Here is a 12,772-nt window from a genome sequence, read left to right on the forward strand (position 1 = left end):
TAATACCATAATGTATTAGAGTGGCATAACTGTACTTGGCTTACCTGCCTGCCCCAACACGGCTGCATGGTGTGATTCTGTAGGAATACTTTGCTGTTTAGATTCTGTTGTTTTTCTCCTTGTCTCAGTGCCTTTTCTAAATGTACGCTTTCCTTTGATATTTCTAGGAGCTGGTGGGGAGTAATCCTCCACAAAGAAACTGGAAAGGAATTGCGATTGCATTACTTGTTATTCTCGTTATCTGCTCCTTGATTGTCACCTCTGTTATACTCCTGACACCAGGTATTTATAACCTTTAAGTCACTTTCATTCTGTTTTTCTTCTGTAATTTTACACTTCCAAGGATAAAGGAATTGCAAGCTGACTGCAAAGTCAGCATCAAAAGAATCATCCTTCCTGCTCTTTAGCTTGATGAGTTGGAGACCATTCTTAAGCAGACTGCTTTAAAGTGTTACATTTTGATTCAAAGGTCAAGATCACTGAGCTGAAGGTACCAGGGTGAAACTTGGTTTCATAAACATAGATGGCAAGTATAATTTTAGATGGACAGGGTAACTGAGACCTGTCCAACCTGCCCATATGGGGCAGCAATCAGGTCATGGGACTTCCTGAAGTCCATGTCCATGTGGAGCTGCAGCTGTTACCTGTTGGGTAATCCTGGAGCATCTATAGTGGTATTAAATGTCTGTGTTTAGGCAACTAAATACCTTCCCATTCAACTATATTGATTTTTATGTCAGACTGCAGTGGTCCAGCTTTACAAAGCAATTCCAGATCGGTATGTGCTGGATAGCACTTAACTACATCAAATGATTAGTCACTTCCTAATAAGAGATTCTTCCAGATAGTCCTGTTTTCAAGCTTCAGCAAAGTTCTGCACATGTAACTTTTGTAATTTACTTCTCTTACAGTAGCTACTGTAGTTCTAGGCTTGAATTTTTGTGTGAGATTACTGTGATTATTGATTATTACATATTTATACAGCCCTCTAAATTTCCATGACTATTTAAACAGAAGAAATAATCTACTTTTGTGGCTCCAAGAAGCTTGTTATTTGAATATGAAAAGACAAGTGAATGAGAGAAAAGACATAGAATTCAATGTCAGAAAGGGTTAGGAGCTACAAAACAGAGAAGGCAGAAGGTCTCCTGTAGGGATGTAAAGAAGAAAAGGGCTTCATTCTTGGATGAGTACATGGAAGCACAGAGAAGAAGAGGGAAGAGGCAATAAGGGAGAAATAAAACCATAGGAAATGGAAGACCACAAGGTGGTGAAGTAGAAAAATGAGATTAGAGTTGTGGGGCAGAAATTTCTAGGAGCTCATAGCATGTGAACTGACATGTAGTTCAGCAGATTTAGCCCATCTTCCCTGACACAATTCTTATTCAACAGTCCTGCTGTAAAATAGACTGAAGAGAGCGATAAATCAAGAAATACAGGACTTCACAAAGTTAACTGGAAAATAAGTGAAACAATCTCTGTGATGTCCTTTTGGTTATTTAAAGTCATGCCATGTTTGGTTTATTTCATGCTATCCTGAATTTTTCAATGCAAATGCAAGTAGTACATGGTCATGCCAGCGTAATTAAGTAATTAAATTAATTAAGGTTAAACTTAATTAAGGCTCATTCTTTAAATTACTTTTGCTAGGGTTCAGATTAACACCTTTGGACATAGCAGTTCATCTCTGAGACATTTTTGGCCATGGTCTGTGGTCTGTATTCATATTAAGCAACACTTATTTGCAGTGATGAAATTGTCCCTTATCCATGAGACATTGAAATGTTACCTCTTTTTTTTTTGAAGTGTATTTACAGTCTTTTCATAAATGAATGCCGAAGCATGAATTCCTAAGCCCATACTTGTGGGTTTCAATAAGTTAACAATGACTCTTATTGCATAGATAAGACTAGGTGTACAGCTTTCACTGAAGAGCAGGAATAGATAAAGGTGGATACATGGGGTGGAGCATGAACATACCTGTGCAGTACTAAAGACAGTCTGAGTCACAAGTTTTTCCTTTTACAAGACCACCTGTAATAAGGATATCATTGTAAGGTTGGTCAGAATATCTGATGAGGATTTAGCATCTCTGGTTTCAGTTCCAAGCTCTTCTACAGACTTCATTTATGACTTCTCCTGAACCTTACTCTCCTTTCTATGTAAAGACACACAAAATCCACTAATGACTGTTATGACTACAGATACTACAATGCTATTGTACAAGTAAAAGCTGAGCCAGAAAAGGTATACTGAACATTGATTCCTTGTAGATAATGTTCTCTTAGGAAAACACAAGTAAATATGTGTTATTATGACATTCTATGTTATGTAGTACAAAATGGGAATGGGAAATGTATGCATTCAGCATTAAGTAAAATTCATATTTGTATTTGTGTGTTTATTTTATTTGTACGTACATACAAAAAATAACATTCTGTGTTTGTGTATGTATTCATAACACATGTATACACATAAATCATCCAGTTATTAGTAAGATTTTAGCAAGAGCTCCAAATAGCACTTTTGAAAGTGTCTCTGTGTTTCTGTGTTTAAAACTTAGGAAAATGCAAAGTCATTTTCTATGCTCAAATTTTATTATATATATTTTTATTTTTTTTATAAATTATTAAAGTGGAATTTGTTTTGTTTTTCTCCCTTAACGGTGTTTCAGAACTGTCCTCTGCATGTAAATACAAAACCTCTGAGCTCAGTACCGTTTTTTTTTTTGTTGTTGTTGTTGTTGTTGTTTTTTCTTTTGTATATATATATATATATATATTATTATGGATCTAGACTGCTTCATGGTGAGACTCGGCCAAGGGTAAAATCAGATAGCTTAGGTTGCTGCTGTGGCTTGGCAGCAGCTGAGCTCAGTCTTCTCTTGGGCCACTGACCCTGGAGCTTGTTACAAGCACATGCAATGGCACAGGGTAATGGAAGGCTCATTTCACAGGCATTGCCCAGCAGTCAGTGCTGAGTGAGACACTGAGAATGACTTGGCAAACATAACATTTTAAATTGCTAATCCTGAATGGGGATAGCACTTCCCAGAGAGGTAGGAGAGGAGTCTGTCCAAAAGGAGAAGCAGAATGTGAACTTACTTGTCATAAAAGAGCTCACTGGAAGAATAAATATTTATCCTTTGGTAATCAAACTGAGAATACAGTGATGGATATTTGAAGCAAGAGCAAAGGAAGGGATAGGAGGACAGAGAAGGAAAGAGGCAAAGCAGTTTTTTGGATGTTTGTGGGGAGCTTCTGCCAAGTATGAGAGTGGTATTGGAAAAAAAATCCTCTACTGAATCTCTCAAGCAGGATGATGTGGTTTGGCATGGTCAGAGCAGAAAGCTGGAGGCTACTTCACATGTTTGTCTTTCTTCTGATGATAAGACTGGAGTGCAACCTGACACTCATGCTAGCACAAATATATATTTGCATTTCATCTCTGCATTTCTCATTTGTAGTTATCTTGTCCCTCTCCCTGGCTGAGAAACCATTCTTCTTTTGGTATTTTTCCAATGATTTGAAGGACTGTTTTACAATGCAACACTAAGGCATGCAATGAAGAGGTGCTGTAAAACCAATGCTGACCATCATGAAATTACTACAGAGAGCAATTTGGGGAATTCCTGGGATATAGTGCAGTATGCACAGACATGCTCAGACATTAATAATGATGATGATGATGATGATGATGATGATAATAATAATAAATAATTATAATAAAGTGGGTATTAGCTAACTGGATCCATAACGTGAATCATCAGAATGACATTTCCCCCATAAACTGAAACTCGGGACAGTCTTTGGAAAATGCAAGAGTGAGTGGTAGAATGGGGAATGGGAATGGCTTGTTTCACAGACCAGATGCTGATTAAGGTTTTTAATGATAAGGAAAAAAGGATTTATGTACCTCTCCAAGATATTTGCAAATCAGTCCAGAGCTTTAAAGAAGGTTTAAACTCTGAATTCAGCTTGAGAAATGCTGAAATTCTGGCTGGTTTGGGTTTCTGAGAAGCAGGTCACTCACCCTGCTGTAAGAGCAGCTTGTAAATTTGGAACAGCATTTACATTCAGTAAACATTGTACTTCCAATAGCAACGTGTTATTGATAGAAAATGCTTAGGTCTTATTTTATAAAATTCTAATAAAACAATATTACTATGATTTATATATCTCTTGATATTCTAGAAAATAATTCTTAAAAGAAGCTGTAGCTGGTGGAAGCTTGCATTTAATTACACTGTAGTACACTACATGCCCACAATTGCCTACGCTGAAGGAGTCTGTTTGTGTGTGTGTGTGTGTGAGTCCTGCCATTCCACCCACCTTTGAAAAATATGAAGCTATTCACTTAAATGATAAAAGCGTGAGACTGAGACTTTCTTAATTGACAGTTGCTCACTTGTTGCAGCATATGGCATCTATATGGGTCTTGTCTTATCAGAGGTGTGTGTGTATTTTTATAAACATGTGCAAATGTTTGTAGGTTTGCATGTGTGCACACATATACATATCAAAGCTGAAAAGAGGACACAATTCTGCAGAAGTTTTGCGTTAAAAAAAAAAAAAAAAATCCCTCCCAAAATGCCATTAGACAATTTGCTTAGGAAAAAGGTGTTTTCTGGGCCCCTCTATTTGGAAAGTGAGATTAAGAAGGACTTTTTGCATATCTGTTCCTGATGTTTAAAGCTTTGTGAATGTGTACATCAAGTTTGTTCCTTTCAAATATAACCTTTTGGTTAAAAAAATGTACACTCAATCCTATGTAAAAATCTTTACAAATTTCATGCGATTTTTTTTTTGGACAGAGATAGTACTGAAGATAGTCATTGTATAGCATCAATTCACAGCACTCTGTCAGACAGCCAAATACATCACCTTGTATACTTAATATGGCTTTTGCTACTCAGCAAGAGCAAAGAAATATCCACTGACCAGTTGTGCAATGCTGTAATTTGTTTGCTTACAACTGTTACATATGAATGTGCATTATTAGTCAATAAAAAAGTAGGATTTTACAAAAGGGAGAGAGACTGCCTGTTTTTCTTGCCTTGGCCACTTGCCTTTTGGGGATGGGAAGCTCTGCTGAGGTAGAACAGGGCTCAGGTCTTCTCAGTGACTGAGCTGGCATGCCAAGGTGGGATGGGAACTTCTAGTATGTTGGATCAGGCCTGCCAAGAGGTGGATATTTAAAAAATAAAAATAAAAATAAAATAAATAAAAATTAAAATTAAAATTAAAAAATCCATGACTTAGCAGCACACAGTAGCCCAAGAGACATGTGAGAAAAGCATCTGACACTGACCTATAGCTGAGTACCAGGGATACTGGAAAGAAAGATGGGCATCCAAAGGTATCTGAGGCTTCCTGACCTGTCAAGCAGCCTCTGAGCATTACTGGAGTTGAGAAGCTTGAAAGAAAGGATTGGTACCACAGAAACAAAACAGGCAAGGAGGTTGGCCAGTCTATAATGGGGCTAGAGGAATGGAGCAGACATTCTTAATGAATGTTCTGACTTGCCTATGTGTTAGATGAGAGGCAGTAAATCTGAATTTTTCACCAAAATGTTATTTACTGATAGCTTATTAATTAATTATTTTTCTCCTCTGCTCTATGACTGAGATTAGCATTATCCACAGTATACTGGAGGAACTATTGCAGCTAATATTATAATATGGTGTTGGACAGTATAAGGGAATCTTATCAAGACATGTCTTATAGAGGCTGATGTGTGTGCATGCTTTATTCACTCCTTCTCCCTTTTACCCTTTTGTCCCTTTTTCCCTTACGAGGAGTTTGAAGGGCTGTGAAGGTGCAGAGGTCACGCAGCCCCTGGACTGGCCATTTGCATCCTCTTCAGAAAGAGGGAATGAGAAGGGCTTCCTGCCCTGCCCCTTCCCAAAGCTCCAGCACGTTTGTGTGTGCCTTTCCTTATGCCTTCATGACGGGGAACAGTGTGTCCTCATTCCCTGAGGTGGCTTTTGGAAAGCAGTGCCTGAACCAGCTACAATATCCCACTCTGCAGTGCCTGATCTCTGCACATGCCTAGTGCTAAGCCCTTGCTCCATGGTAGGAACTAACTGGAACAGTTTCCTGGAGCTCTTCTGACCTATATTTTCCAGGTTAGTAAATAAAATTATGCAGAAAAACTTGGCATAGTGCTGTCACATAGAAGGATTTGGCAGAGGACTTGTATTAATATGTCTTGGCACTTTGAAAGCCAAACTAAACAGTGTGATTGAAATCAATTAGATTTAAAAACAAAAGAAAACAAAAAATGAAAATTGAAGAATTTCTTTTAATTTGGTTAAAAAAAAAAAAAAAAAACACCTTCTGGTGGAACAAAACATTGTTCAGAATTAATTTTCAGTAGTCTCTGGTAACTCAGGAGTTTCAATTTAGTGTAGTAGAGAAGAACTTTTTCTCTCTAACAAATGGCTTCTAAGAGTCTGTTTCCACTGCTTGCAATCACCAGTGCATTCAGTCAAAGTAACAGCTTTAGTTCTAGCCAAAGGTACCAATGGCTGCGTGATATCAACAGACCCCAGGCATCTGGATACTGTAGCGAGGAACAATATTGCTGTGGAAATACTCAGGATGTGGCCTTATGTTTTACTTTTACAAGCAGATGTGCTTAAGGCTGATTGAAAAGTTTGCATTAAAATACTTTTTTCAGGAAAAAAACTTAAGTGTTGGGAACAAACTACTCAAAGTCATTTTTAAATATCTTTAGAAAATGATTGCTTGTCAAACAACAAAAACAACAAAAATCAACAAGAAAACAACAACAACAAAAACAACTGTTGATGGAAAACAAAAATCGAAAAGAAAATTGTGGATTTCAGGTTTTCTCTAAAAAAAAAAAAAAAAATTTGAGGAAATGAAAATCCATTTTCATACTAGGCATACTAAGCACTTCTATTGTTCCGTAAGCTCAATAATCCATCAATTCAACATAAACACTTCAGTCATAGGCCCAAGTGCCTCTGCATTATTTTTATGAGAACTGTTACACAGTGGAGAGGTGCTGGTGGAAATGAGAAGGCACAATTTTTGTAGAGAAGAAGAGGCTACCTGTGGCAAACTTCTTAAATGTATGTCTTAGTTTTACTCAATTCTACTCATATGTGATCAGTCTTGGTGGCATCCTAGATGAGAAAGATTTCCTTGTGATAAGACAAAAATCTGTTTGCAGTCACTGGCTGAAACTTTAGAAGTGGGGTGAGGGAGCACATTACGCCGTATGCTGTGGGAGTAAAATTTCCAGCAGTGCCTAAGAGCACCACTTCTGTGGTGCTCAGGAAAGCAGGACTTGGTGAATTCCATCACATACTCTATCTCAGATCCCTATTGGATGTTATTTATTTAATTACTTGTTCAAGAAAGTTGTCAACCCATATCCTAATTTCCAGTACTGGAGTGTTGTTTTTTTTTGCAATGACACCACACATTTGGTCTTGAAGTTGACATGGAATTGTTCTCTGCAGGTTGGTAGGGGCTCTTGCTGTAATACACAATACTTTATTTTCCTGTATGAAGGACAGGGGGGGAAGCATACAGCAAGGTTTTCTTTTTTGGAAAATTAAATTTGCTACAAAGTAGATCTAGGAAGAGTGAAATAAACAAACAGTGCTGCTCATTAAAGAGGATCTTCCAGAATCTTCAATTGGCAGTCTGGTTCTTCAATTTAAAAGTTGACCACAGTTCCATGTTACAATTGTGTTTGCAAATGAAACCAAATCCTTTCAGTAAAAATGAAAATCAGTATCATCCAGACATGCACCACCAAAGGATTTAGAGGTATTTCTCATAGATTTTTCAAAAATATCTCTTCAGTTAGGTGTTTTATGAATTCTTAAAAATATTCTGTCTAAATCCTTACAAGGCTAAATACATTTGCAAGTGTTGTTCTGCATGACAGTTTTTAAGGAAACAAAAATATCAGTTTTAAGTAAGTCAATTTACATTTTATTTTATTTTACTAAAAAAAAAAAAAAGAAAAAAAAGAAAAAAAAATGGTTTTGGAATAGTGAATGTTGAAAAGTTTTAATATTCTTGAGAGTAGTCAGAATTCTATAGTGCTCTGATATCTGCGTGTTTGCATGCCTTTTTATATCTTTTTTGATCTGTTTCTGTCAAAAAGGTGTGTTTTGGATCATTGGTCCTTTTGTAGTTGTTGAATCTAGGCATAAATAACCAGGAGGTTTCTCTTTGTGAACTATTAGATGGTCCTTTTCTACTGTTGACAATGTGAAGGAGCTTATGAGTGACAGAAGGCTTAATATGGACCATTCCTGAATGAGATATGATATGGCACTACTCAGAGTTGCTGTAGTTTCAGGTACAGTTCAAAGTAGAAGTAATGGCAATTTGTTTTTGTATGCTTCACAGTTGAAGATAACAGCTTGTCTCAGAAGAAGAAGATAACAGTGGAAGATCTATTTAGTGCTGATTTCAAAATCCATGACCCAGAGGCTAAATGGATAACTGGTAAGTGAGGCATGAATGGGCGTCGGCATCTTTCCTTCAATGGCTCACTCCCGGGATACCTGTTTTTATTTTCTTCTTTATTCCCCCTGTTCTTTTCTTTACTCTTCAAATTACAGAATCATGCAGCGGTTGCGCTTGGAAGGGGCCTCAGGAGATTATCTTGTACCAACCCTTGCTTAAGCGGGAGCAGCTAAAAGAGGTTTCCCAAAAATTAAATCCTCGAATTCCTATTCCAGTTTTCCTCCCGATTAATAAGTATGCAAACACCACTGCTCTGTTATTGCCATTTTTTATTTAAGTACCTCCAGTGAGAGAGATCCCATAGAGATATCCCACAGCTAGGCATAATCAAATCTTCTGGTTTATTTTTGTTCATCAGAACACTTTTTTTTTTTTTTTTTTTTTTTTTTTTTTTTTCCAACAGAGAGGTGAAGTGTTGCTAAGCAACTGGCAAACAGTGGTCCAGCAGCAGCTGGGCTGGTGCTTGCACATACCCCATTTGCTCTTTTTGTCCTACCCTGCCGTGCATTTTCTAGTCAGGGGAAAACCAAATAATACTGGAATTAATGCACGTAGTGTTTGCTGGAGTGGAACTGTTTGGGGGACGTAGATTCTAGCTCCCGCTGGAAATTGCTGCAGTCTGAACAATCTTTGGCGGGAATAAAATGATCCGTGGTATGCCATTCATGTAGGTTCCAGTCCAACTCCGATTATCGCTAAAGTTATTAGTCTTTCTTCTGAATTTAATGGGGAACTGGATCAAATCCTTCCTCTTGTTTGGCTTTCATTGTCTGCTGTGCCCATTGGGAACAATTCTAATACCTGTAATGAAAAGAGAGAGAGCTAAAGGGTTGTGCTGAAAGAACGTGCTCCCCAGCCACCCTCAGCACAGCTGTGTCTGCCTTCTTCCTCCAGCTATGGAATTGCAGGAAAGCAATTGCAGACAATACACCTTCACAAACACACCTGCAGTGGGCAGGAACTCTTTTTCAGGCTGCGTACTCTGGTGGAGCAGTGCTCCCCATAGCCACTCTTTGGGAAGAATGTAAATGGAAATGTTAGGAGTGCTCCAGTTCAGAGTTATTTGTCTACTATTCCTTTTTAGCATTGATATCCCTAATGGTCTTAATGAAAGAAGAGTTGTTTTATTGTGACCTTTGCAGCTACTTTTTTTTTCATTATTATTTGCTAGACTATGAAGGAATGATGATGAATTAAACAAACTTTTACAGGAACGGAGAATGGAGTATTGCCATGGAGCTGTGTATAACCTCTCCTGTCTGAGTATATCTTTTCACAGAAATAAGTTTTTTTTGTTTGTTTTGTGTTTTGTTGTTGTTGTTGTTGTTTGTTTGTTTGTTTGTTTGTTTGTTTGTTCCCACAAAACTACAGTCTTCTGTGCAAAAACAGTATTCCCTGTGCTTTTCTGGTTACAATTACATCCTGGTGCCATATGCACTTTAATTGAGAGTCCAATTCTAGCATGTTTTTAACTTTATTTCCCTCTTCCCATGTGCTTTCACTGACTCCAGTGCAATTTAACATAGATCTTGCCTGATCTAAAATTGCTAAAATATCATTTTATACAAGAGAATTATGAAGTTGTATTGTGCAAACCTGCCTGAATATTTTAGAAGGACTTGTTTTGTCGCTGTGTTTCTAATATTGCTGATATTGATTTTAATACAGCTAGAGGCATTTTTTTAAGCCAATAGATATTCTGTAGATTTACCCAAGTAACTTGAGGGTTGAGAGCAGGTTTGCAATCTGCAATGTCATTCATGCAAGTACCCATAGCCATTTTACATTAATTACCTTTCTGAGTTATAGTTTCTTTTCATAGCTCTCTCTACCTGGCTAAATGGCAAAATCTTGGTCAAGGTCCTTCATAAGCAAGATGAAAGACCAATAGTCTGACATCCAAGCACACATTCCTATTGGTTTCATGTTCTCAGTTTAAGAGCAATGAAAATCTGTCTGAAAACACCCAAGCCAAACTAATAAAACCTAGTACAGCAAGAGTGTCGAAATGGCTTTGCAGAAAAATTGCCTATTTAACAGTCACAAAATGAGTGACTTTAGCATAGTTTAGTGGATAATCTGCACAAAACATAAATACCTGTGGTCTATCCTTGCTTCCTTTCTCATCCTGTTAGTTATGTAGCAAAATACCGCAATCATTCAGAGATCTGCAAAATTCAGTCCTCTCAGCTCTTCAAATCTATATTTCCTTCCTTTCCCTTTCCAAAGCAGATAAGTATTTCTCTCCAGGGTGACAATTTAAAATATTCTGAAAACTCACTGGAATTGACGGGATGAACTGATGTTTAAGCATTTTTTTTGATTCACGGTGGGCAAGTGGAAATAACATATTTCAGATCGATAGCTCTGTCATTCCATTGATTTCAAAGGAGCTAGAAAAGTAAAAAGAGAACCAGTTTCAAAGCTGACATAACTACACATCCAATGCAAAGACCACACGCTTTCCCTCAGCTTCCAATTGCAACTTAAGGCTGATTTGCGGATATGGCTGCATCTTTTTTATTAGAATTTCAATTAAATTTACTGGCATGAAGTGAGAGATATGCCAAAGATGGGACTTTGAAACTCTTAGCATTTTTGTGATGCTGCAGTAATTTTTAATTCCAATTTACATCTCTATCCAATGGTTTATGGAGAGGAAAGAATATTTTGTTTAATCAGCTGCTGCATTCACTGTCGTCCACAGCCCCGGACATTGCTCTTACTGAGTCACAAAAAAAAAATCTATAGGGGACCAACCTAATACATAGACCAGAGTCAACTGCTCAAGAGTATATTTCTAGTTCCACATCTTCCATGGATTATTATTGCTTAGATATGTTTTGTAGCATAAGTTAACACTGGCATCATTGTGAAGGTTTCTCTTTTCACAATAACACTGTACATACAGTACAGTATATGGTATATATGGTATAGTACAGTAGATATATGGTATTATAATATAAGAAGTTTGAGATTGTTCTAGTGACCAAATTGCATTCCCATGCCCAGCAATTTAAGTGCAAAGAATCCAAAAAGCATCTCCCTGCCAGACTCATCCATCCCTTTCCTCCCAGTGTGCTCTGGTTGTTGCTCTCCGCATGGCACCCTGCGCCTTTCCATTCTCTTCCTGTAGTGTAAACTTCCCTTAACTGTACAACTATAATTATGTTGTCCATATGCTAAGCATGCATGCGAGCCCCAATTAGCAGCTCATTTCATACTGCGTATCTTAAACACTGTATTTGGACACTTTCTCGTTTGCATATCCTCCTCCGTACAGTGCCACAAGTGTCCCGTGCAGCCTTTTGTTAGCCCACTTGTGGATGACAGATGGCCTAATCGTTAGGCAAGTCTCTAACTGCTTAGCAGTTCTGCTTTCAAGCTCCACATTACTTTGTAATTAGGTTTCACAATTGCTAGGCTTTTTCTGTATTCCCCTTGACATGGGATTTTAGCTCAGGTTTCTGAGAAGCTTGCTGGGATGCTGCAGTGTTCCTGTAATAGTAGACCAAAACTGGGATAAAGGTATTTCATCATGCAGAACTCCTCAGCCACCTGGACAATAACTGATAGTCATTGCCTGGACCCAGCCTGAGAAACTGGTTGGGTTATGAGTGCTGCCACTGTGGTCCAAGGGTGCTGCAGTGATTCCCACCAGCTGTGAATCTGCCCCTGTGTGTCCCAGGAGCTCTCCTCCCTTCTCACAGGAGGCAGAATCATGCCCAATGCCTAAGAAAACAGTAGAAACAGAAGTGTTACACCACTCATGGAGGCTTATGCTCATCTTTTCTTCTTTGTGTGTAATAACAAATAGATTTTGCACACACTGAAAGTACTTGGCTGCTGCTGCTAGGAAAACATAATAGCAGCCTATAATATACAACCCCTGCTTATTGCGATTGATTGGGTGCGGCCTGCCATCGTTACTTATTTCTTGGAAGATGTTTTTCCAGCCTAGCTGTTGGCATTTTGCAAGACAGAGTGTGTATTGTGGTGGCTGTTGTCAGGATTTGGGGCTGAACATTAATGACTGGAAACTCCAACCTGGAGCACATCTCCTTTGTGCCAGACACGGCGAGACAGTCCTTGCGGAGAGGCTGTAACCAAACAAAAAGAATAGAGGATGAGATGAAAAGTGCAATGTACTCAAGCAGCGAGGAGCACAGGAAACCAAAGAATGCCTTCAGGGTTGGAAGAAGTTGACTAATCCAAAAACCTGAAAATTAAGCCCTGCTGTCCAAGTTCCTTGCCCA

At 38.2% G+C, this 12,772-nt stretch overlaps 1 protein-coding gene across 2 annotated transcripts in view; it reads left to right on the plus strand.

The window, feature by feature from the left end:
* Positions 1–12,772, plus strand: part of DPP6 (dipeptidyl peptidase like 6) — a gene marked incomplete at its 5' end in the record, with an annotated part of 551,718 nt that overhangs the window by 380,474 nt on the left and 158,472 nt on the right. For both annotated transcript variants that reach the window (XM_082752737.1, XM_082752736.1), the window contains 2 exons: positions 168–282; positions 8,397–8,495. In XM_082752737.1, coding sequence (XP_082608863.1) covers positions 168–282; positions 8,397–8,495 — 214 coding nt within the window. The remainder of the gene's footprint in view (positions 1–167; positions 283–8,396; positions 8,496–12,772) is intronic.

Source organism: Aythya marila (assembly GCF_965140915.1).
Source record: "Aythya marila genome assembly, chromosome: 2".
Classification (NCBI taxonomy): domain Eukaryota; kingdom Metazoa; phylum Chordata; class Aves; order Anseriformes; family Anatidae; genus Aythya; species Aythya marila.